General features: G+C 43.1%; 1 protein-coding gene across 4 annotated transcripts in view; it reads left to right on the top strand.

Annotated features, from left to right (window-relative positions):
• The window catches only part of PPP1R36 (protein phosphatase 1 regulatory subunit 36), a 60547-nt gene extending 37558 nt beyond the window's left edge, over positions 1-22989 (top strand). Inside the window, exons 10-12 of one of the 4 annotated variants that reach the window (XM_032593376.1) lie at positions 2231-2356; positions 2495-2606; positions 6858-9288. In XM_032593376.1, coding sequence (XP_032449267.1) covers positions 2231-2356; positions 2495-2606; positions 6858-6875 — 256 coding nt within the window. In that variant the 3' untranslated portion in view covers positions 6876-9288. Of the gene's footprint in view, positions 1-2230; positions 2357-2494; positions 2607-6857; positions 9289-22509 lie in introns of those variants that run through there. The other 3 variants (XM_030319300.2, XM_030319305.1, XM_030319304.1) reach the window with 3 other exon arrangements.
• Positions 22990-25132: the final 2143 nt, after the last annotated feature.

Consider the following 25132-nt stretch of genomic DNA (forward strand, 5'->3'; position numbering starts at 1 on the left):
AGCACATGAAAAAATGCTGAACGTTATTAGTCATTATGGAAATGCAAATCAAAACCACAATGAGATACCATTTCATACCCACTGGGATGGCTATAAGCAAAAAGCCAGACAAAAACAAGTGTTGATGAGGATCTGGAATAATTAGAACCTTCACAACATTGCTGGTGGGGATGTAAAATGATGCAGCCACTTTGGAAAAAGGTTGTCTGTTCCTCAAAAAGTTAAGTATAGAATCACCTTATGACCTAGCAATTCTACTCTTAGACATATACCCAAGAGAATTGAAAACAGATGTTTCATAAACACATGTACACAAATGTTCATAGAAATACCATTCATAGGGGCGCCTGGGTGGCGCAGTCGGTTAAGCGTCCGACTTCAGCCAGGTCACGATCTCGCGGTCCGTGAGTTCGAGCCCCGCGTCAGGCTCTGGGCTGATGGCTCAGAGCCTGGAGCCTGTTTCCGATTCTGTGTCTCCCTCTCTCTCTGCCCCTCCCCTGTTCGTGCTCTGTCTCTCTCTGTCCCAAAAATAAATAAACGTTGAAAAAAAAAAATTAAAAAAAAAAAGAAATACCATTCATAATAGATTAAAAAAACTGGAATAACCCACATGTCTAACAATTGATGAATGGGTAAACAATATGTGGTATATCCATACAATGGAATATTATGCAGCCATAAAGAATGAAGCACTAATTCATGCTACAATGTGAATAAAGCTTAAAAACATCATGCTGTATGAAAGAAGCCAGACACAAAAAGCCACATATCCTGTGATTCCAATGGTGTGAAATGTCTAGAATAGGGCAATCCATAAAGACAAGGTAGATTAGTGGTTGCCAGAGGCTGAGGGGAGGAGGGAATGGTGAGTGACTGCTAACAGGCAGGATTTGATTTGGGGCTGATAAAAATGTGCATTAGATAGTGTTAATGGTTATACATGATGAATATACTATCCCTGAATTGTACACTTTAAAAGAGTGAATTTTATAGTAAGTGACTTATATCTCAATTTAAAGAAAAGAAGGAAATTATGAGAAACTGCCACATGATGACTAAATGTAATGTAATATAGGGGCGCCTGGGTGGCTCAGTCGGTTAAACGTCCGACTTTGGCTCAGGTCATGATCTCATGGTCTGTGAGTTCAAGCCCCGCGTTGGGCTCTGTGCTGACAGCTCAGAGCCTGGAGCCTGCTTCACATTCTGTGTCTCCCTCTCTGTGCCCCTCCCCCACTCATGCTCTCTCTCTCTCTCTCTCTGTGTCAAAAATTAATAAACATTAAAAAAAATTTAAATGTAATATTTTGGAAAGAATCCTGAAATAGAAAAAGGACATTAGGAAGAGATTAAGGAAATCTTAATAAGGTGTGGATTGTAGTTAATAGTAATGTATCAGTATTGGTTCATTAATTGTGGCAAATATACCATACTAATGTAAGATGTTAATAATAGGGGAAACCGGGTGTAAGGTATACAGGAATTCTCTATGTTATCTTTGCAATTTTTCTTTAAATTTAAAATTGTCCTGGGGCGCCTGGGTGGCGCAGTCGGTTAAGCGTCCGACTTCAGCCAGGTCACGATCTCGCGGTCCGTGAGTTCGAGCCCCGCGTCGGGCTCTGTGCTGACAGCTCAGAGCCTGGAGCCTGTTTCCGATTCTGTGTCTCCCTCTCTCTCTGCCCCTCCCCCGTTCGTGCTCTGTCTCTCTCTGTCCCAAAAATAAATAAACGTTGTAAAATTGTCCTAAAATAAAAATTCGATTTAAAAAATGTTCGGCAGATACCTCTGTAGGATTCTGATACGTGGGCACAGAGATGAACAACATGCTGTCCTCTATGCAAGTTGCTCTCTGGGCATCAGGGGAAAGATAAGACAAATACAGGTTCAAAAAGGAGACTGGATGTCAAATCAAGAAAAACAGTGCACTAGAGCTTAAGGGAGAGAGCCCATCAGGTGGAGGCAGTGAGAGGTGGGCACGGAGGTGGGTCTTGAAGACGTAAGGGGTCTGGATAGGCAGACAGGGGTGGAGCGTACCAGGGAATGCTTCCAGGGGTTCTCACGGCGCTCAGACCTGGAAACTGCGGGGCCATGAGGCCTTGTGTCGTTGAGCTGGACCACGGGGTCGGTTCAGGAATAGTGAGGACTTCTCCGTTACACAGGAAGATGAGGTCTTGCTGCTTAGCCTTCTGCTGGTGACTGCAGAATTCTTTTCTGTTTGGCCTTTGTTTTAAAGCTGCCTGCTCCAGAGATCTAGAGCATCTGAAACATCACTATTGCAGGATTCAGCCTGCCCGACCCTATCATCCTATTTTGGACGTCGTTTATGGCATTCTGATCGCCCAGCTGATTTTTATGCAAAGTAAGAAAAATAAATTGGACTCCTCCGGGGCCATTTTCATTCACCCCTCCTGCCTCTGAACAAGTTTCAGGTTGCAGAAAGCAAGCAGTTTCAGGGAACCAAGAGCACAGGGTGAACCGTCTCCTGTTGTATTTGCAGATCGTCTCCAGAGCGGTCTGTGTCTTGCAGCGGGCTCATGTTGTTCTTTGTCTCTGAGTTTGGGCACATGCTGGTGGCTTTCTCTCTGGGGGTGACACCTGAGGCAGTCCAGGTGAGCTGTGCCAAGGGCCTTAGTGTCCAAGACCTCTTCCTTTGCACCCTGGCCTTCCTCCTCCTCCTTGTACAGAAGGATTTGTTCTCATTTCCTTTACTTCTCCTGCCTCTAACCCAGCTGCCTAAGCCGAGCAAAGAGAGAATGCCCTGGGCCAAGGGCCTCGGCCCTCACCCTGAGAAGTCAGGCCACACTGAAACCTGGCACAAGAGTGGCCACCCGAGCCTAGGACCTTGAGGGGGCTCACCTCTCCTGCCTTCACTGGCCAGCATCAGAACACTGGAGCTATTTAAAATCAAAATTTTAGCTATTTTAAATCAAAATCTATTTGTGGATGCCCCATATCAGTCCATACTTCTTAGAAATGCTTTGTAATGACATCAGCCCTCCTCCCCCTAATGTACACAAGTAAACCTTGTTTGGTGTAAAACAAAAACCCTTAGAAAACACAAAGAAACACAAAACCTTAGAAAAGCACAGAGAGGAGGAAAAAAAAGTTATCGCCAATGTTTCGTGAATCCGCTTCCAGTCATCCGTGTGCACATATGCACAGACAAAAACCGGGTCGTGTTGTGTGCTGTTGTCCGCACCCCGCCTTCTTCCCGTGGTAATGCATGGTGCACATTCTCCTACAGCAGCCAATACTCAGCTGAAATATTTTTTTAAATGTTTATTTCGAGACAGCATGAGCAGGGTAGGGGCAGAGAGAGGGAGAGAAAGAATCCCAAGAAGGCTGCGTGCTCAGTGCAGAGCCTGATGCAGAGTTCAACCCCATGACCATGAGATCATGACCTGAGCCGAAATCAAGAGTTGGATGCTTGACTGACTGAGCCAGCCAGGTGCCCCTAAAATATGATTTTCATTCCCCTGTAGTAGTCTGTGGTATGAATCTGTCATTGTGTCCTTGCCCAATCCCTTATTTTATACGTACTTTATCACTCAAACTGATGGTGGTTTTCTCAGGATAAAGCCCAGCAATGATATTGCTGCATCAAAGAGCACACTCATCCTCCAGACCTTATTATTACCCAATCTCCTCCCGGAAGGCTGGTCCCAAAGCACACGACCTCCATCTCTGTGTGAGAATCCTCACTGGGGCATTATCATTTCTTTGAATCATTGCAAATTCTATGGCAGTGAAAGATAGATTTGTATGTTCATTCTAGTTTATACTTCCAAATAAGAGTAGGGGTGAATACCTCTTCACATCGCATCTCCTTTCCTGATTTATCACAGGAATCATAATATAAGAAATGCCTGTTTCTTGGAGTAAATGCATTTCCCAGCCCAAGGTACTATATTAAGGTATTACAGATAATAAAAGTAACAGCGCCTTGTTATAAATTCTGGGTGAAGGCCAATGGTCTCTCGGTGTTTCTTCTTAATTGATAAAATTCAGTTGTCCGTCTTTTAGCTCAGAATCTTAAAATGCTTTCCAGATGCCAGGTAAACTTGTTAAAACACTTTTTAGGTACTTGTTTGTAGGAGTTCTAATCTGCCTCAGCAACGCCTGACCCTCCAGCCTCACCTCCAGTCTGTGAGTGATGAGAGCAAACCAGTCTGAACTCAGGTACCTGGTTATTCACCTAACTCATACACTTTGCTTATTTTTTTATTATTGGACTCTATTTTGATCTTTGTATTATTGATTTGTCATTCTTTGAAGAAATTGCAAATGGCCCTATGAAGAAACCAGGTTACAGAAAAGCTGAATATAGTGAGATCCCACGTGTCTAAAACACACACATATTTATAGAAAGTCTGGAAGGAAATAACTAAATTATTAACAATTCTGCCTGAGAAGTAGGATTGTGAATGATTTTTCTTTTCTTCTTTTTTTTTTTTTTTAAGTTTATTTATTTATTTTGAGAGAGACAGAGTGCCAGTGAGGGAGGAGAAGAGAGAGAGGGAGGCAGAGAAGCCCAGGCAGGGCTCCACACTGTCAGCATGGAGCCCGATGCAGGGCCCGAACCCGTGAAACCATCGAGATCATGACTTGAGCTGAAACCAAGAGTCGGACGCTTAACTGACTGAGCCACCCAGGCACCCCATGAATGATTTTTCTTTAAACATTTTTGCTTACGTGTACTTTCTATTTTTTTACAATAGATTAAAAAATAGCGTCCCCAATTTCTTGCATAGTGGTGACATCTAACACCCACCCCCATCGGGCAGCACATAGAGACATCAAAAGACGTCAAAAGATGAGCAAACGATGTGAGTAGGTAATTAGCCACAGAAGGAGAAGCACAAATGGCCAATATGAAGAGGTATTTGTTCTCACTACTCGTTGGATGTCTAGATTAGAACATATGATTCCATTTTCACCTATAGAATTAGCAAAGATTTCAAGAAATGACAATGTCTAATGTTGGCAGGAGGCTGGAGAAATAGGCATTCTCACACACTGACGGGGAATATACTCTGGAAATCAATTTGGCAGGAGCATATTACTTTTTGAACATGTCTGTGTACTTGTATATGCATTTAGGGCTGATTCAAATGTCAGGTTCCTTCATGTCAATCTGTGGTGATTTGAGACTTAATGAGGGGTGGAGCTATATCATTTCATCCAGCCCTGTGACCAGAGAGATACTTCAGAAGTGCTTTGGAGGGTGATTATGATATTGATAAATAGTTTAGCACCCTGAATGTACAAGCAGTCGTCAGTCATTGACGGAAAGCCTACTCAGCAGTCAGTGCCTTGCTAGATCTATGAGGGATTCAAGAAGAATAAGGTGGGGTTCCTGTTCTCACAGCTGAACTCCAGAGTCAGGAGAAAGCTCAGTCCAAAATGGGGAAGTGTGCAGGTAAGCTCGATTGTGAAGTAGAAACTTAAGGGCTCAGCAATCCGCCAGCTCATAATCATCCTTGCAGAAATAGCGAGGACCCTGGGGAGGAGGAGCCCCTGTCTCATTTCCCCTGCTCACTCCATCTTCCTCCCGCACTGATGCTTTGGTGAACACTTACCACGCAGCACGGCGGGTGCATCTGAGTTTGCCTTGTTTCCCTGGCAGGCAGTGAACTCTTTCAAGTGTAGCCCAGGGCAACCCAGATAGTTGATGAGGGAAAGTTTCTGTGTCGAAATATTCCAGGTGATAAATGTAGAAGGAATGATAGCGTTAGAATCTTACTATCTTGCAAAACGTCCGTGGAATAGTGGGTTTAGGCACTGATTGCCGGTGGTGGTTAACATTGTGAGGGACATCTAGTCATCAAGTGCCGCCAATGGGAATATGAAACACTACCTATGAAACGTTCTTGCATGGGTGCCTGGGTGGCTCAGTTGGTTAAGCGTCCCACTTCAGCTCAGGTCATGATCTCACGGTTCATGCGTTCGAGCCCCGTATCAGGCTCTGCACTGACAGCACAGAGCCTGGAGCCTGCTTCGGATTCTGTGTCTCCCTCTCTCTCTCTCTCTGCCCCACCCCTGATTGTGTTCTCTCTCTCAAAATTAAATGTAAAAAAAAAAAAAAAAGAAAGAAAGAAAGAAATATTCCTGCCAAACCACTCTCCCCAAACCCCCCCCAAAAAACAAAACCCAAATCAGATTGAGCCTCTAAATCTAACATTTGATTTATGGGAAATTCAGGGGAGGAGCAACATGTTAAATAATACTAGAGGAATTCAATCAGAAAAATCCAAAATGGGGGAACTCTATGGAAAAATGTACCTTATTCTTCAACAAGTAACAAGGAGGAAGAAAGGAGGGAAGAGGAAACTTTAGGTTAAAACTTTAGGCATATCAGTCAAATGCAGTATGTGGACCTTGCTTGGATCCTGATTTAAACAAACCAATTATTAAATATATATATAAAATTATTAAATTAAATTAAACATATTAAATTAAATTAATTATAAATATAATTAATTAATTATAAATTAATATTTATAAATAAATTTATTTTAAATTTATAAAAAATAAAATAAATTATAAATTATATTAAATTAAATATATATTAAATTATTTAATTAAATTAAATATATTAAATTAAATTATTAAATATATATATGTATATATAATCATGGCAATTTACTACTAAGGGCCTATCTGATATTAAGGAATTATTGGTGAATCTGTCAGACATAACAATGTTGCTGTGGTTTTGTAAGCCCTCCACCACCCCGCTTTTTAGAGGCATAAACTTAAATATTTACAGATGGAAAAAAGAAGAAAGGCTGGCGATGGAAAGGGAGATGAGAATAAATGAGTAGGTATTAATTCTCCTGAACTACCGGATGTGATTGCAGGTTGACTGGGGAGTGTGACACCCTCTTCCCCGATCCTTTCCCTTTGCCACAAGCTGCGACTAAAGCATGCCTGAGACTGTCAACTGAACAAAACGTGCCCTCGAGAAAAAGAACACACTAGCAAAATGCAGTACTTCCATCACGTGCAGAAAACTGGAATCCGCTTCAGACCGTGCCCGCAGCGCGGTCAGGCCTCCCGCGGATCCGGCTGATAGCACACTTCCTGCTTCAGGGACTGTGTTCTTTTGTGTGGCTTCTCTGAGCCCACCGCCTGGATAAATCTGCTGTTTTCTACCCAGACACTGTTGCTTCACTTGGAAATAATTATCTCCTCCACATGCACCCTGTTCCCTTCACCCACATCCCTTATCATGCCATGATAATCACACACTGAAGCAGATGTAAAAGGCACAAATGGAGCATTTGCTTGACGACTCGAGAGCCTTGTGTCATTGCACACAAAGAAGAAAGTGAGGAGGAGCCCTATCTGCCATCGCAGGACTCACACTGGAACATGTACCCATTAAAGAACAATTGAGTGGATTTTTTAGAGCTAGAATTTTTTTCCCCCATTAGTTCTTGCAGCAAACCAGGAAGAGTGGTAGTTATAGTTGCTGGCTTTTCAAGCCAGGACCCTGAGATACAGAGCTGTTGTTACCAGTCTAGAATTATGTTTGTCTTATGAAATCGTTTGTGAATCCACAAATAATTACTGTGCACCTGCTGGGCCAGGTTCTGAGAATATTACTCCCATTACGAGGTAGACATGGTCTGTGCTTCTCCACATGGCTGGAACTTCTCTGGGCAGAGGGTGGAACGAGAGGGAGTCAGCAGGGACTGACTAGATGGTTTGAGCTTTGTAGGTTGTAGGGATTTTGTCTAATTGGATGGGAATCCGGTGGAGGGTTGTAGGCAAAGGAGTGACATGATCCCATTTATATTTGAAAAGATTATTCTGGCTCCTGTGTAGAAGATGGGCTGAGGTTAGGGTTGGATGGATGGAGAAAAGAGGCTGGAGGTCAATTAGAGATTATAGAGGTGGCCCAGGAGAGGGAAGGTGGTAAGCTGGACCAGGGATGGATTCTGGATAAGGTAGAGTTGGCAGGATTTGCTGATGGATTGGCTGTTGGGGAAGAGAAGAAAGAGAGCAAGGAAGTCTCTAAAGTTTTTGGCCTGAGCAATTGGGTGTTTGGTATTTCCATAGGGCAGAATGGATGAAAAACAGGTTGAGGGAGAAATCTTCACTTCTATTTTTGGACTGTTAACTTTGAGACGTCAATCAGTCATCCCTGTGGAGTTGAGTTGGCGTTTGGATAGAGAGATCTGGAGTTCTGGGGAGAGACCTGAGGTGGAAATACAGGTTTGGGAGTCAATGGCTCTCGGATTGGTTAAGATTACCTAAGGAGAGTGAAGATAGAGAAGACAAAGGACACTCTACGTGTAAGGGGGCAGAGGAGGAGCAAACAAAACGCAGCAAATCCCTTACGTGCTCCAGCAGCTCACCCCGCCTTCAGAATGTGCCACAAGCCAGTGAGGTGCGAAGAAACACATGACGGAGAGAAGTCATGGTAGACAAGAGAAAAGAGCCTGCCATGAAGTAGGGGTGGCAGCTGGGCAGAAATGCTGCAGGACGAACTGGTACGATAATAACAGAGGTGACTGCCAGGGTTGGGAACATAGAGGTCGACTGTGTGGGCTCCAAGTGTGGCGCCCCCTTGATGAGGGCTGAGTAGTGAAAGGCTGGCGAGAAAGTGGAGACCAAGCCTCTGGCCAGTGCAGAGTTTGCCGTGAAGGAAAAGGAAGAAATGGCACAGGAGCTAGGGGAAGATGTGCTGTCAAGGAGGTGAAGCTTTAGTGTTGGGTTGTTTGGATCTTTGGCTTTTAGAGATCCGAGGTTAGAGAATGAGTCTGTGCTGACACAGGGCAAACTGATGATTCAGGAGAGAGAGAGGGGATACTTGTAGGAGGTGAGAACCGAAGGTTGGGAAGCATAGGTTGGGGGTTGCCCTTAGAGAAAAGAGACATCTGTCATCACAGCAGGGAAAGCAGAAGGTGTGACATTCTTTCTCCAAGTCTCTTTGACGCTCAGAGGCCCCTTGTGTGTGTACCACTTGAGCAAGGCCCGCTCTCTGAATTGTCAGTAGAGGAAACCAGAGACCAAAAATTCTCAGCCCAGAGGAGTGCATATAGCTAATGATGGACTTTCAGACACCACACTGGAAAGACATAGCTGGGCTGTGAAGAGTGTCTTGTTGGTTTCCCTGAAGCCACACTTTTTGGGTGATCATCTACGCCATTTAGGTATAAGACTGGCCATGGAAGTTGCATCATTTTTTTCCCATAGGATCCCTTAACCAAGTCATGAGTCCTCAAGCATTAAAAGGAATAGCACCTGAGGGGGCGCCTGGGTGGCTCAGTCGGTTAAGCGGCCGACTTCAGCTCAGGTCATGATCTCGCGGTCCGTGAGTTCGAGCCCCGCGTCGGGCTCTGTGCTGACAGCTCAGAGCCTGGAGCCTGTTTTGGATTCTGTGTCTGCCTCTCTCTGACCCTCCCCCGTTCATGCTCTGTCTCTCTCTGTCTCAAAAATAAATAAATGTTAAAAAAAAAAATTAAAAAAAAGGAATAGCACCTGAGCCCTGAGCTGGCTTCACCTCTGTAGATCTTTTTATTTTTTTATTAAAAAAAATTTTTTTATTAGTTTTCTTCATTTTTGAGAGGCAGAGACAGACAGAGCGCATGTGGGGGAGGGGCAGAGAGAGAGGGAGACACAGAATCCGAAGCGGGCTCCAGGCTCTGAGCTTTCAGCACAGAGCCCAATGTGGGGCCCGATCTCACAAACTATGAGATCATGACCTGAGCCGAAGTCGGATGCTCAGCCGACGAAGCCACCCAGACGCCCCACCTGTAGAATTTATTTTGTGCCCTGGGGTTGTATTTTCACTCAACATAGTTTTCTGGAAATTCATTCAAGTTGTTGCATGTGTCAGTGATTTGCTCCTTTGTGGATGAGTAGTACTCTGTGACGTGGATGTAACACAGTTTATTTAATTCATCCTTTGAAGGGCATCTGGGTCATTTCCAGTTTGGAGACTATCACCAATAAGGCTGCTACAAACATTCATGTACAGATTTTGGTGTGAATGTGAGTTTTCACTTTTCTGAGCTTCTATCTTTTCTAGTGAATTGTATTAGGTCTTTTTCTGTGAATGAATAGTATATAATCATCAATAAACAAAGGCCATCTACTTTCTTCTTTGTGATTGCTATTAGCATGCTATTACCCTCTATCTTCACAGCTTCCCAGTCTCGGACTCCTCTCATGGGCTGGAAAAAAGCAGATGAAAGTTGGAAGAGTTACGTAGCATGTTTGTGGGTCAAGTGGAGCCTGGTCTCAACTGGCTTTTATATGAAAGCTGCTGCAGTTCTTAAGATACGGTTTATTTTTATTCTTCTCTCCAGGATTCTGGACTCTAGCAACCATGTTGGTTTCAAGTGGCTTGTGTAGAACAGGCTCAGAGATGTGGTTGGGCATTCTTTCATGTATGTAGGCAATCAAAACAAAAGTTCTAAAGGAGATGGAAGCACAGTTGACCCCCTAGCCCCACTTCAGGCTGGGTGTAAGATTTGAAATTAAGATAATCACTTCATGGAACCACGGTTTATACCATCTCTGCTGAAAAGAATGCTGGATTCAAAGAAAGAGACAGAATGAATCCACCATGAAACCCAACCCAATATTTTTGTTGAAGCCACGTCTGATAGACCACTGATGGAGGAATGAAGGATGGGAAAGCACGTGCACCAGTTCATTTTCTAGAACGGTCTAAAGTGACGCATACAGGGGTGCCTGGGTGGCTCAGTCAGTTATGGGTCTGACTCTTGATCTCAGTTCCGGTCTTGATCTTGGGGTCATGAGTTCAAGCCCTGTGTTGCACTCTGCACTGGGTGCGAAGCCTACTTAATAAATAATAGGTAAATAAATAATAAAGTGACACATACAGCTAGATATGGCCCTCACTCTGCTGTACTAGCATAATATCTAGAAGCCAAATTTTATTTGCTCATTTATTTCACTCAACGCTCTGCTCACTGGGTGCCCGGTTCAGGTGGGGGCTGGAAACTGAGGAATTAAGATGTTCTTCCTAAGTTCAAGGAGCTCACCGTCCAGTGGGAGAGGCAGATAAATGTTTAGATAGTCATGACATGATGCACCAAGTGCTATTCTAAAGTTTGCAAGTAGCAGTGGTGACAGCAGCAGCCTCCAGTGATGAGGGGGTGGCGTCAGCATTGGGTGCAGGAATGTGGCCTTGCCTGTGGTTGTGACTAATCGTCTGCCCTCCCTTTATTCTTGTCTGTTTTCTAAGCTTTCCTGATAATTCTACCCAGTATATTCCCAGTAAATTATCTGTCTACTTAAATCAACCAGACAGTGTTGATGGAGAGATAGGCCACTGGTCTCAGATTCTTAGGAAAACTTCCAGAATTGTTTTTTGTTTTTTGTGGTTTTTTTTGTGTGTGTAAATGCAGGATGAAGCCTTACGTGGTATAAAATGTTGAAATACTTCCATGTCAGTTGGTAAATAGACACTGGCTCTACCCCCATGGGACCCCAAACTCCCTGGTCCCTCCCTTCATTCCCTGTCCCCTATGATCTGTCATCTCAAGGGGTTACACCAGGCAGAGGTGCTCTGGTGGCATTCTTCCTGATTGACAGGTGCTTCTGGTGAAGCACCTGAATGTATGCAGTATACACATATAGGTGGATGTATGTAAGTATGTGGAAGGTGTATATTCATGACAAATTCATCCCAATGGGGTGAATCCTACTACACACACATACTACTACACATTCTGTATGGCTAATGTGAGATCTTTCCATATCAGCACTTGTAGCCTTTTCAAATGGCTCTTTGGCAATCCATTCCATGGATTTAACCATAAATGATTTAATCAGTTTGGGGAGGTTTCAAAAAATAGGGATGCCCTGCCCCCATTTCTTAACACCAACTTCAAGATGAAGATTCAGGAAGGCTAGGAAAGGGTTGACTCTGTGAATTTTCCAAACTTTCCAGGTGGTTCTGATTATCGGCCAGGTCTGGGATTTTTTTGGCAGAAGCAATGCATCAGTTCACCCTACAAATATGGAAAGCCCAGAAAAAGCCATGAAGCTTCATTTTTTAAAAGAAGGTCTACCTTCTCCTCTCTGGGGCACAAGATATAAAATAAACAATATAAAAACCTGTGTTTAAAGGCTTCCAATACTTCAGTTCATCATTGCCCTGGCTTGCTACCAGACTGTAAATTTTCTCTGGTTAGCAATAACTAAAAGGAATGCCATTCTGGAAGCAAGATGAGGGGCAGAGACCTCTCAGTAAGTTCCAGATATCGAGGCCAAGCTTTTGCTTCTTCCAAAGAACACTGCTGTCCCTCCTGTATTTAGAATAAATTCAACTTTGATTGTCCTCCAGGAACTGAGCAGTGGCCAAACATCAGTATTTCTTCAGATTTGGAAATGAATTTTGATTGTTTCTTCATAAGTCGGCATAATGCTTAGATAATCAACTGCAGTTCTTGGCAAAGATTAAAATGTGAACTCAGTTCACCACTCCCAGACTATCTGGAAACCAGGAAAGTATATTTATGGGAAAAGAGGTTTATATAAATACTTTCTTCAGTGACCCACATGATGGAGTTGAGAATAAATATCTTGCTTTTGGTGGATGATACCAAATTAGGTGGAGCTGGCAACATCCCAACACTGAGAACTAAACTCAATATGACCCTTTAGATTGGCCTTGACAAAAAAAAAAAAAAAGATTCGCACCATAAATACAAGATGAGAAATGGCTCACAAGCACTATAGTAAAAAAATACAATGTTACAAAGTTTCAAAGTTAACAGCTGGGTCACAACTCCAAAATTAGTCAGCAATAGGGAAAATGTTGGGAAAACAAAAGAACATAATGCTGGAATGTTAATGTGGAGAAGATAAGCACAATTTCTGAATACTTTCCCACATATGGCCTTCGTAGGGCCTTAGCTAGAGAACACGTCTATCCAGTTAGGGCCTTCATAATTTGGGAAGACTATCTAAAAACAATTCAGTGGGCCCTGAGAACTGTGGGTGGCTGAGATGACCAGGGGTGGGGTGGAGAATCTCTAAGAGACATTTTTTTTTTAATTTTTTTTTTTAACATTTATTTATTTTTGAGACAGAGACAAAGTATGAACGGGGGAGGGGCAGAGAGAGAGGGAGACACAGAATCGGAAGCAGGCTCCAGGCTCTGAGCCATCAGCCCAGAGCCCGACGCGGGGCTCGAACTCACGGACCGCGAGATCGTGACCTGAGCTGAAGTCGGACGCTCAACCGACTGAACCACCCAGGCGCCCCTCTAAGAGACATTTTAAGCTAAATGGAATTAGTAAACATATCAGAAAGAGAACTCAAAAACGGCCTAAAAACTATCTTCTAATATTCATGGTGTGATTATAAAGAGAGTGTTGAATATCTTTTTCTCTCTTCCACAGAGGGCACACCTGGAAATCAAGAGGTAAATATTAATAATTCAGATTAAGCTAGGTCTAAGGATGAGTTTGCTTGAAGTAGATTAGTGGGCCAGTGTGTCGTAGCTGGAGAGCACAGAGCATGGACTCTGGAGCCAGACTGCCCGGGTTCACATCCCGTTCCACCACTTACTCCCTGTGAGGCCTTGGGCAGGCCTTACTTTCCCTCAAGCTACCTCACTTTTCCATGTGAGTAGTGGGGAAGCCAAGAGCGTCAGCCTTATAACATCATGGGAAGGATGGCATGAGATGATTATGCAAAGCCCCAAGAAGTGTGTGGTTATTGGCTGATGACTATGGATAGGAAAACTTCTAGAACAGGCTCCTGGAAGTGATTCTTGAGTCTCTTCCTAGGCATTTGAAAGACTATCTCAAACTAATGGTTAAATCTGTAGTGCTAATTCGAGTCAACTCTGTGAAGGACACATGGTTTAGTCATAATTTCAAAATTGCCTCATTCTATCACATTCTTATCTCACAAAATTATTAACCTTATGTACCCAGCGGTGTCTGCCTTGCACACAATATACATAGTCAATCACATATTCAGTCAGGATTACAAGCCTGAATATGTTCGTGAGAACATTTGCTCCTTAATCTTTTGATATTGCAGAAACATTAGCAAATAGTCCTCATAACAAATCATAAAATATGTTCCTCCCTGAATTTTGTCTCAATGAACCAGTTTAATTCAATTTAATTAAATTCCATTCAGTTTAAGTAACCATTATTGAAGACCTGTGTTAGGCCCTTAGACTAGTAATGCTTGTCTCCTGCCTTTAGAGACTGCATAGTCTACCAAGAAAAGGGTGAAAGATGGCACATTTCAGGTGCCAACTGCTATGTAGAAGCATAGAGGCTGACTGATGACTTTTGCCTGGGAATCACCAAAGGCTCACAGAAACCCAGACCTTGAACTGAACTTCGAAGAAAGTGGGGAGGTGAGAGCATTTCTTGAGGTGAAGCTGAGAGGAGATCTAGGAGTGACAGCTTCTGTCAGGTCCAGGAACCACACTTGGCACGCAGAGTGAGGAACATGGTGGCATGAGGAAGAGGAGGCATGGTGAGGGGACAGGAGCTGTTGCTCCAGGGGCTGATAGCACTGAGCGACACTTCCTGGCTCTGCTGGCACCCTACCCTGCCTCGGGGTCCATCAGTGGCCAATCGTGGGAATGGACGGGGTGGCCTCTCCCAGTTCCTCTCCTGCCCTCTGTGTTGGGAAGAAATTCATGTAACTTGTAGGGACTCCATATCCTGAATAGAGAAAAAAAGTCCACATTTCAACATTGTGGTCTCAGGGAAGTAATGCCCCTCTTTATATATAAGGAAGAGTTGAATAAACATTGGATTTAGAGTCAGGTTCTAGGCTTGGGTTCAAATCCCAGCTCTGGGGACATCAGGTTGGCTCAGTCAGAAGAACACGCAGTTATTGATCTTAGGGTTGTGAGTTTGAGCCCCATATTGGGTGTAGAGATTACTTAAAAATAAAATCTTAAAAAAAAAAATCCCAGCTCTGTCATGTAACTGTCTATTCTGGGTAGGCTGTTCATTGGTACTCAAGTTTTTCTGGACAAGGGCTTAATATGTTCAGCTCAGAGGACCCTGATAAGGATGAGATGAGACAGTGCATATGAAAGCAGCCAGCTTAAAGTAGATGTTCCATTGACATTTGAGTGGTTTTTTGATATTGTTACTGTTTTTATTTTGCCTAAGTAATGTTGGCATAGAGCTATGACATTTCCAAATGATCATGAACATGAAGCAGTATTAGGGGCAACAAGAACTCTGAGGCTAAGGGTTTAAGCTGCACCTCCTCCACTGAAAACTCAGAGTGAGAATCGTATGTGTGTGTGTGTGTGTGTGTGTGTGTGTGTGTGTGTGTGTTTATCTGTCTATCATCTATCTATCTATCATCTATTTTTAACCATTCTTACACATTTGGACCAAATCATTTTCAAAACAGTAAATAGTAAATGCCAGAGTAAGACATTTTATCTGTGATAAATGGGGTAGAAGGAACTTTTTCCTCCAACTCTGTTTCTTTTTTTTTTAAGTTTATTTTTGTGTGTGTGTGTGAGAGAGATAGAGTGTGAATGGAGGAGGGGCCGAGAGAGAGAGAGAGAGAGAGAGAGAGAGAAGGAGACACAGAATCGGAAGCAGGCTCCAGGCTCTGAGCTGTCAGCACAGAGCCCGATGCGGGGCTCAAGCTCACAGACCATGAGATCACGACCTGAGCCAAAGTCGAAAGTTCAACGGACTGAGCCACCTGGGTGCCCCTCCTCCAACTCTGTTTCTAAGGATTCTGGTAATATCTGCCCAAATCACAGAAGTATGTTAGAAGAAAGCACTCATTCAGTTTATTTCTATGTTTCAAATTGGTGCAAGTATAGAACACTCTATGGTAATGTGGGGAAATTTAAGAAACCCCACCCACGCCCTGGATGTTTTTGTGAAACTTTCCATAATAAGAACAATAAGGAGAAATAGTAGGGGCCCCCGGGTGTCTCAGTTGATTAAGCATCTGACTTTGGCTCAGGTCATGATCTTATGGTTCATGAGTTCAAGCCCTGCGTTGGGCTCTTCACTGACAGTGCAGAGTCTACTTGGGATTCTTTCTCTCCTCCTCTCTGTGTCCCTCCCCCACTTGCACTCTCTATTTCTCTCAAAATAATAAATAAATAAATAAATAAATAAATAAATATAAAAAAAAAGAGAGCAAGGTGGGTGGTGGTGGAGAACACAGATGTCCTTGCAGATCCGGGCTTAGAGTAGGTTAGGGGACCTCTTTTAATCTCCCTTCAGACATTGGGGTTGTTTTCTCACTGATGTTTTCCTAAATAATAAGAAGGCAGTTCTGTTATAAATCAGTCCTTCTTGGGGTTACAAGGAGGGCAGCCGTGGTGCCACTGACCAAGTCAGTCCCCACCCAGCAGGCTCAGGATCCTGAGGAGACAAAGCTGCATACATGTTCCTGAGCACCAGCTTGTCTCTGGACATGGCCAATGGCCCCAGCATCATTAACAGGAAGTCTTTATTTTCAGGGCTGGGCAGGAGAGAGGCAGCTGGACAAGGAGGGTTCAGTGCTTTGCTATGGTACAAGGTCAAGGCCTTTTTCAAATCAAATGACAAATGACAGATCGTCCTTTGTCCATCCATTGCTGAGTGACACCCGAGGCCCCAGGAGGAATAGTTGGTGCCCGTCATGAGACGCCAGGCCCTCATCACATGCTTGTGTCAGACTCTAAACTAAGAGGCGATGAGCCGGCCTTGCGATCCTGCTCCTGATGTCTGGCCAATGTCTCTGCTTTCACCCTGTTCTCTTCTTTGGTATCTGGTTTCACAGATGCCAAATACAAACCTCATTGATTCAGCATTTGGGATCACTGGATCTGAACAAACTGAAGTTTTCCCTTGCAACACCTTTAGTGAAGGATTTGATTAAGCAAGCAACATAAAAAGTTGCTAGAGGAAAGGGAGATTTAACCCACTTACAATAATAAATGTATTAAAAACAACTTTAAGTAGGGTTGATATGTTAGCCTTTGGTGGTAGATAGGTTTTCTATTTTGGCCCTTTTCCATTTGGTTGGCATGATGTTATGTCTGAGTTTATTTAAAACAGTGCTGGAGTGCCTGGGTGGCTCAGTTGGTTGAGCCACCAACTTTGGCTTGGGTCATGATCTCACGGTTTGTGAGTTCGAGCCCCACATTGGGCTCTGTGCTGACAGCTCAGAGCCTGGAGCCTGCTTCCAATTCTTTGTCTCCCTCTCTCTCTCTGCCCCTCCCCCACTTATGCTCTGTCTCTGTCTCAGAAATAAATAAACATTAAAATAAATAAATAAATAAAATAATAAAACAGTGCTGTGGTTGATTAGCAATGTCTGCTCTGGGCTCATGAAGGACATCAGAAGTGGTAGGAAATAGGCCAGGTATTTGCTTCCTTGGTAGCATTCAAACCTCTTTTAGAAACAGCTGTGTGAAGAAAACAAATAAAATTAAAGCAAATGACATTAATTAAGCATTTGTTATGTTTTAGACCTATGCTAGCTATCATAATTATTTTTTTCATTTGATTCTCATTGTTACTCTGAAAATTAGTAATGATTATTTCAATCTTACAAATGGGCAAGTTGAGTCCTATAGTTGACAAAAGTCACATAGCCAGTTAGTGGAGCCACATTACAGATGAAGGTTTGTTTGACTCCAAAGTCTATGCTCTTTCAGTTAAAATAAAAAGGACCTCTAGTTAACAATACATTAAGAGAGTCAGTACAGGGTGCCTGAGTGGCTCAGTAGGTTAAGCTGACTCAGTTTCAGCTCAGGTCATGATCTTGTGGCTTAATGGGTTCAGGCCCCACATTGGGCTCTGCACTGACAGTGTGGAGTCTGCTTGGGATTCTCTCTCTCTCTCTCTCTCTCTCTCTCTCTCTCTCTCTCTCTCTCTCTCTCTCTCTCTCTCCCCTCCCCCACCTGCACTGTCTCTGTCTCTCTCAAAAATAAATAAACTTAAAAAAAAAAGACTCAGTACATTACAAGGTTTCAGTATTTATGGCAACACTTTCAATTTAAAAACTTTAAGTGGAGGGAGCACCTGGCTGGCTCAGTTGGAGGAGCATGTGACTCTGGATCTTGGGGTTGTGAGTTTGAGCCCCATGTTGGGGGTAGAGCTTACTTAAAAAAAAAAAAAAGAGAATAAATAAATAAATAAATTTAAGTGGAGGTAAAATGGAATAATAAAAAAATACTAAATGAATTCAAAAGAAGACAGGGAAAGAGTAAAAAGAAACAAAGAAAAGATATGACAAATGGAAAACAACTAGCAAGAAGGTAGATTGAAATCCAACATATCCATAACTACATTAAATGTAAATAGCCTAAACCACCCCTAATAAAAGGGAGAGATTATCAGGTTGAATAAAAAAGGCTAGACCCAACTAGATGCTGCCTCTAAGAAACACACTTGAAATATAAAGACACAAATAAATTAAAAGTAGAAAGATGGAGAAGGATAAATCATGCTAACAGTAAATCACAAGAATGCTGGAGTGGACTTTAAATACAAGGAGTATTACTGGCAATAAAGAAGTCCATTATATAATGATAAAAGAATAATTTTACCAAGAAGACATAACAATCCTAAATATAAATGTACCTAATAACAGAGCTTCAAAATATCTGAGATAAAAAAATGATAGAAATGGAAGAAGAAATGGAGAAATTCATAATTATAGTTGAAGATTTCAACACTTTTCCCTCAGGAAGATAGAGTGAGTAGACAAAGCAGATGGTAGAATAGTAAGTTTAGAGAACACTTGAACAGCACTAGTAACCAACTTGACCTAACTGACATTTATAGGACATTCCACCTGACAGTAAATACCCATTCTTTTCAAGTGCACACAAAGTGTGCCCCACTAAAAATCTGGACCATAAAACAAACCTTAGCAAATTTAAGAGAATTGAAATCAAAGTATGCTTTCTAACCACAATGGAATCATAAACTAGAAGTCAATAAACTAGAAGGGATATCTGGAAAATCCCTTAATATTTAGAAATGAAACAACACACTTAAATATCCGATGGGTCAAAGAAGAGATCACAAGGGAAATTAGAAAATATTTTGAGTTGAATGAAATAGTCTAAAGTGCTGACATTTTACAAAGTCCACCTGGTCTGAATTAGTGTGATGTGCCTCCAGGTTTTAAGGCGATGTGCCACTGGGACAATTTTATTAAAATACAGGAGCAAGGACACTGCAGTCTCATCAGTCCCTAGAATGAAAAGCAGATGGGTAATGTCTATAGAAGGCCCTCCCCTCCTGCTCCCCGTCTTCCTGTATTCCTGGTTCTGCCCTGGTTGCAGATCCCAGGTGAACACATCCCCAACGGAATTTGACTCCAGACACCATACTAGTGTTGTTTCCTTCTGGGGGAGCATCTTGCCTATGATAAGATCACTGTGCAGTGAACCAAGAGGCAGGAGGCTTTCTCCTCAATAAGGAGTCAGCTGTCTTAGTGACTCTGGGTTTAAATGCCTTTAAATAACAGCACCAAGCATGTGTCCTGCCTCTTGCAACCTTCCGGAGAGAACCAGAGGCCTGTGTGAAATTCATTTCTTCATCATAGGAACTGACGCACGGGACTTAGACAACAAGCAAAATCAACTGAGGTGTGGGGATATGTAGATTCCATGCCACTAACTGTAATCATAACACATAGGTACTGCTTACTCCGGCATTGTCGCTTTGAACCTTACGCAACCCCATGAAGTAGGTCCATTCTGCAGAGGAGAGACTAAGGCCAGTAAGTGGCAGAGCTGGAAGATGGAATCCAGGCTGTTTGCTCTAGTAGCTGAGGGCTCTAAGAGGCTTCATACTAACGTACACAGTCTCAATGCCCACAAGGAGCCCTGACAGAAGCCTTATCATCAATGGGGGAAAGGATGCTGGGGGCGTGTCAGTACCCATACAGAGGAACCAACAGAGACCCAGAGAGGTCAAATGACTTACCCATGGTTGTTAGGCTATTGATGGCAGATCTCAAGCTAGGACTCAGCCCTTCTAATCCCCAGACCAGTGCCCTTTGTTCTACACAGGCCGTCTCCCTCACCAGGGTGCCCCAGGAGGATCATTCATTGTTCTTCTATCCTGGTGTATATACTTTCCAAAGCAGCAGTGCGACCAGCTGTAGATGAAGATGTGGATATAATGAACAGAGCAGAGGTAATATTCGTGGGCACTCTTCTGAGAGCTGCTTGCTGTGGGAGAAGGGGAAAGGACTGGGAATTACTGGGCTATGTGGATCCATATAATATGGATCTGGTCAGAGAGGCTCAGGTCACACATGAGCTCTCTGAGCCTCTATTTCCTTGTCTACAAAATTGGGGTTAATAGTGCTAACAACCTCATGGAGTCACTGTGAATATTAAATATTAGAGCTAATGCACATAAGGCACTCAATCCAGTGCGTGGCGCATAGAAAGTGCCAAGGCGACTTTGGCACACATTTTCCAAGTGTTGCTTCTTCAGTCTGCCTAGGAATTGCTTGAGTGTACCCTCCTATAACTATAACCTCTGGATGGAAAAAAAAAAAAGTTGTTTTTCTCTTCCTTTCTTACCATCTTGAGAGTGATGGTTTCTACCTGTGAGTCTTCCTCAGGTGCTCACCTACCTGCCTGGGGCTTTGAGACATTTGCCTGTCAAGTCCTGTCCTAACAGTCCAACTCAGAGCCTCTCTTTTCTTTGAACACACACCACCCAGCTTTTAGGAAGTTCCTCCCTGGATCTAGAGAGGGTGTGTCTAGCAATGCATTCTTTCCAAAGCCCAGAAATGGGAGGATTCTATGAGAATGCTTTGTAGAATATGTATATATATATTTGACAGGGGAGGATGAGAGTGCCTGAAAAAAAGAGCCTGTTATTTCACTTCTGAGTTTTGTACATTCCGCTTCTTCTGGAGAGGGTTAGGGCTCCACTTGACATTTTGAGAGATAGCATCTCTACAGTTTGCTCTGAGATCTGTAGGGAATTATCTTCAAGGTCTGGACCCCTTCCATTGGAAGAATCCAAAGCTGCCCATTGGCCAGATTGAAATGCTAGAATCTCTCCTCCTGGCACCAAAATGCCCAGAAATGAGCTCTTGATAGTAGGTATTAAGAGTCCTAAATACATTTTTTTCTCTGCTCTGATTCTTTTTATTTTTCCAAATGAAGATACCTTTTTTATTTTTAAATGTTTATTTATTTTTGAGACAGACAGAGACAGAATGTGAGTGGGTTAGGGGCAGAGAGAGAGAGGGAGACACAGAATCTGAAGCAGGCTCCAGGCTCCGAGCTGTCAGCACAGAGCCCGACGCTGGGCTTGAACTCACAAGCTGTGAGATCATGACCTGAGCTGAAGTCGGATGCTCAACCGACTGAGCCACCCAGGCACCCCAAGGTAGATTTTTTAAAAATTGACTTTACTTGGAGGTGTGGTTTGGCTATCTCAAAGTGGTAAAATTACAGATGATTTTGTTCTTTTTCACTACCATTAGAAAGAATTACTTAAGTAATTTGTCCTAAGGAAGTAACCACTTATTCTGACAAAGATGTTTTCACAGCATTATTTATGGAGAAAACTACAAACAACCTACATGTTCACCAATAGGGAATTACTGAACAGAAGTACAATTCCCCTATATAATGATATACAATACATCCACAAAGAGTGACGTTTATAAAGAATCTTTAATATCATGGGTAACACTCATGATAGAATGTGAAATTAAAAGAAAAAACAGTCTATGTAAAAAAAGGCAAAAACAAAACCCAAAACCAGTATATGTAATGACACAATCAAATGGCTACAAGTGTTCATGAGCGTGTGGAGGGAGTGGAACGATCATATCTTACTGGTGGGACTATAAAACAGTACAAATACTTTGAAGAACACTTTGACTTTTTAAAATGTATACATTTTAACGTAAAGTTTTATTCATTTATTTTGAGAGAGAAAGCAGGCAGGGGAGGGGCAGAGAGGGAGGGAGAGAGGAAGAATCCCAAGCCAGCTCCGTGTCGTTAGAGCAGAGCCCGACATGGGGCTCCATCCCACAAGCTGTGAGATCATGACCTGAGCCCAAATCAAGAGTCAGATGCCTAACTGACTGAGCCACCCGGGCGCCCCTAAAATGTATAAATTGAATATATAAACTTAAATGATTATTTATTTTTTTTTTTTTAATTTTTTTTTCAACGTTTATTTATTTTTGGGACAGAGAGAGACAGAGCATGAACGGGCGAGGGGCAGAGAGAGAGGGAGACACAGAATGGGAAACAGGCTCCAGGCTCTGAGCCATCAGCCCAGAGCCCGACGCGGGGCTCGAACTCACGGACCGGGAGATCGTGACCTGGCTGAAGTCGGACGCTTAACCGACTGCGCCACCCAGGCGCCCCTTAAATGATTATTTAAAATAAGACCTTATGATCCAGCAACTTTACTCTTAGATATTTACTCGAGAGAAATGAAGACATATGTCCACACGAAGACCTGTACATAGAAGCTTTATTCATAGTAGCCCCAAACTGAAAACAATCCAAACATCTATCAACAGGTGAATGTTGATAAACTGTGGCGTATCCGTACAATGGAATAAACAGTGCTACTTAATCAAGAGGAATGAATACTTAGACCTGCAAAAATGTGGATGAACTTCAAAAACACTACGCTGAGTGAAAGAAGGCAACACAAAAGAATACATACCGTATGATTTCATTTATACGAACACTAGAAAAACAAATCTATGATGACAGATAGCTGATGGGTGGTTTCCTGGAGCTGGGGATTGAGGGAACTGACTGGGAAAGGGCCCAGAGAACTTTTTGGGGTAATGGAAATATTTTGTATCTTGATTGTGGTAGGGGTTCTAGAAGTGCATGAAGAAATATTCATTGCCAGTATTTACAATATGATTAAATAAAAGATGTGTGTGTGTGTGTGTGTGTGTGTGCGCGTGTGTGCGTGTGCACACAGATGTATACCAGATATAACATCATAGGATCTCAACTTTTAAAATAAAAAGGGGTGGGGAGCACCTGGGTGGCTCAGTTGGTTAAGAATCCAACTCTTGATTTCGGCTGAGGTCGTGATCTCATGATCGAGATTATGAGATCTCATGGGATTGAGCCCCATGTCAGGCTCTGCACTGGCAGCAAGAAGCCTGCTTGGGATTCTGTTTCTCTCTGCCCCTCCCCTGCTCGCACCAACACTTTCTCTATCTCTCTCAAAATGGATAAACTTAAATAAATCAATAAAGATAAAAGTAGAAAGGAGGGCAGAGAGAATACTGGAAGCATATTTACAGCAAGGTAGTGGTGGCTAACTCTGATTTGTGCAATTATAAGAGATTAAAAGATTATTTAAAACAATTTTTAGTGTTTATTTATTTTTGAGAAAGAGCACAAGTGGGGGAGGGGTAGAGACAGAGAGGGAGACACAGAATCTGAAACAGGCTCCAGGCTCTGAGCTGTCAGCACAGAGCCCAGTGCAGGGTTCAAACTCGGGAACAGTGAGATCATGACCTGAGCCGATGTCGGACATTTAACTGACTGAGCCACCCAGGTGCCCCTAAAAGATTATTTTAACCAAAAAGATTATTTAACTGGGTGGCCCAGTTGGTTAAGCATTGGATTTCGGCCTGGGTCATGATCCCAGGGGCATGGGATCAAGTCCCCTGTAGGCTCTGTGCTGAGTGTGGAGTCTGCTTGGGATTCTCTCTCTCCCTCTGCCCCTCTCCTCTGCTCTCTTTCTCTCTAAAATTTAAAAAAAAAGATGAAGAGATTGTTTTAATAATTTTCTGTGGTTTTCTAGATTTTATCCCATGAACACATCTTAATATAAAAGTTAACAAATACATAAAAATAATTGTTGAAATTATTATTTGAATTAATTGCTTAATTTTTTGCATCTTTAAATATATTCAATCAGTTATATCTCAATACAGCTGGGAAAGAAAGTTCAAAGACTTTGTGGTGACATATGTCTGTAGAGAACTAAACAAGAGACAGCAGGCATGTTGTTCTCTAGCTTACTAGCTATCTTTACCAAGTCGGTGAACTGCATGCCAACCATAGCATGTGAGGAAGTAACTCCTATAATGCTGAGTAACACATCTCAGTATGGGCACCTCCTAAAAATTTAAAGGGTTTACACGAGGTAAGCGGATTTTGCACAAATGTCCTATCGAGATCATTGGCACTCACTATGGGCAAGGCTTTATTCCACGATCTTCACGGAGGTGGAGCTAATGAGACCTCCGGTTGGTCCTTTGGAGACCCTAACCTCAAAGGGGCTCTGTGGCTGGTCCTCATTCCCGGACCTGGGGCACCCAGTCACATGGGCATAAGGGATGGACACCCTGGAGTGTTACTCCATGGGGTGCATTACCCTGGGAAGGACTCCTTTTTGGAGAGACACTCCCAAAGCTGTCATCCCCAATGGCCATTTCCCTCCTTTGAGTCCATTTCCCCTCCAAAATTGTGGGAACCACGACTTCCTCCTCTTGGGTACCTCCCACTCCCTAAGCTCCTGTATGTGAAGGTACCCAAGTACTAACTTTCACCAGAGTAGGTCATTTTGATTTAGTTGATTTGGTGGGGTGAAGGGAAAGAAGCCATCTCCCTTAAGAGAGGGTGCCAACGCCAGGGCTAAGGGAGAGAGTGGCAACCTGATCCTAAACTTCTCACGGGGTCAGAAATCCCTGGATGCTTCTGTACAGTTCTGGGAAAGATTATGAAGTTGGCCACACTGTCCGCTGGCCCAGATCAGAGAAGGTGCTTCCTCATTCTCTTCCTGCCTGCGAGCGCCTCTTCATCCAGGAGATCCATTTTCTCCCAGACTGGTTTCGCCACCAGAACACGTTCCGTGGCTTAGCTTCTGTTCATAAAGAGCTAGCCGTTCTGGTTGAAACCTGGTGCATCTTGCTCAAATGACCTTCACAGTGGCTCCCTATGTGTTTCTAGACCATGCTCTTTGGCCTTATTCTAACTTCTCCACAGAGTAGAGAGCCGAGAAAGCTTGGCATCACTGTGCCTCGTAGACTTGCCACCCACCACAGGAAGTGGCTGTGGCACTGAGAAACCAGGCTGGCCCTGCCCACAACACATAATTACTGGGTTGATCTTTGGATGGTCCGAGCCAGTGCCAAGTCTCTTGTATTTGCAGGAGCCAGGACATAA

Source organism: Lynx canadensis, chromosome B3 (assembly GCF_007474595.2).
Source record: "Lynx canadensis isolate LIC74 chromosome B3, mLynCan4.pri.v2, whole genome shotgun sequence".
In the NCBI taxonomy this organism is placed as follows: Eukaryota; Metazoa; Chordata; class Mammalia; order Carnivora; family Felidae; genus Lynx; species Lynx canadensis.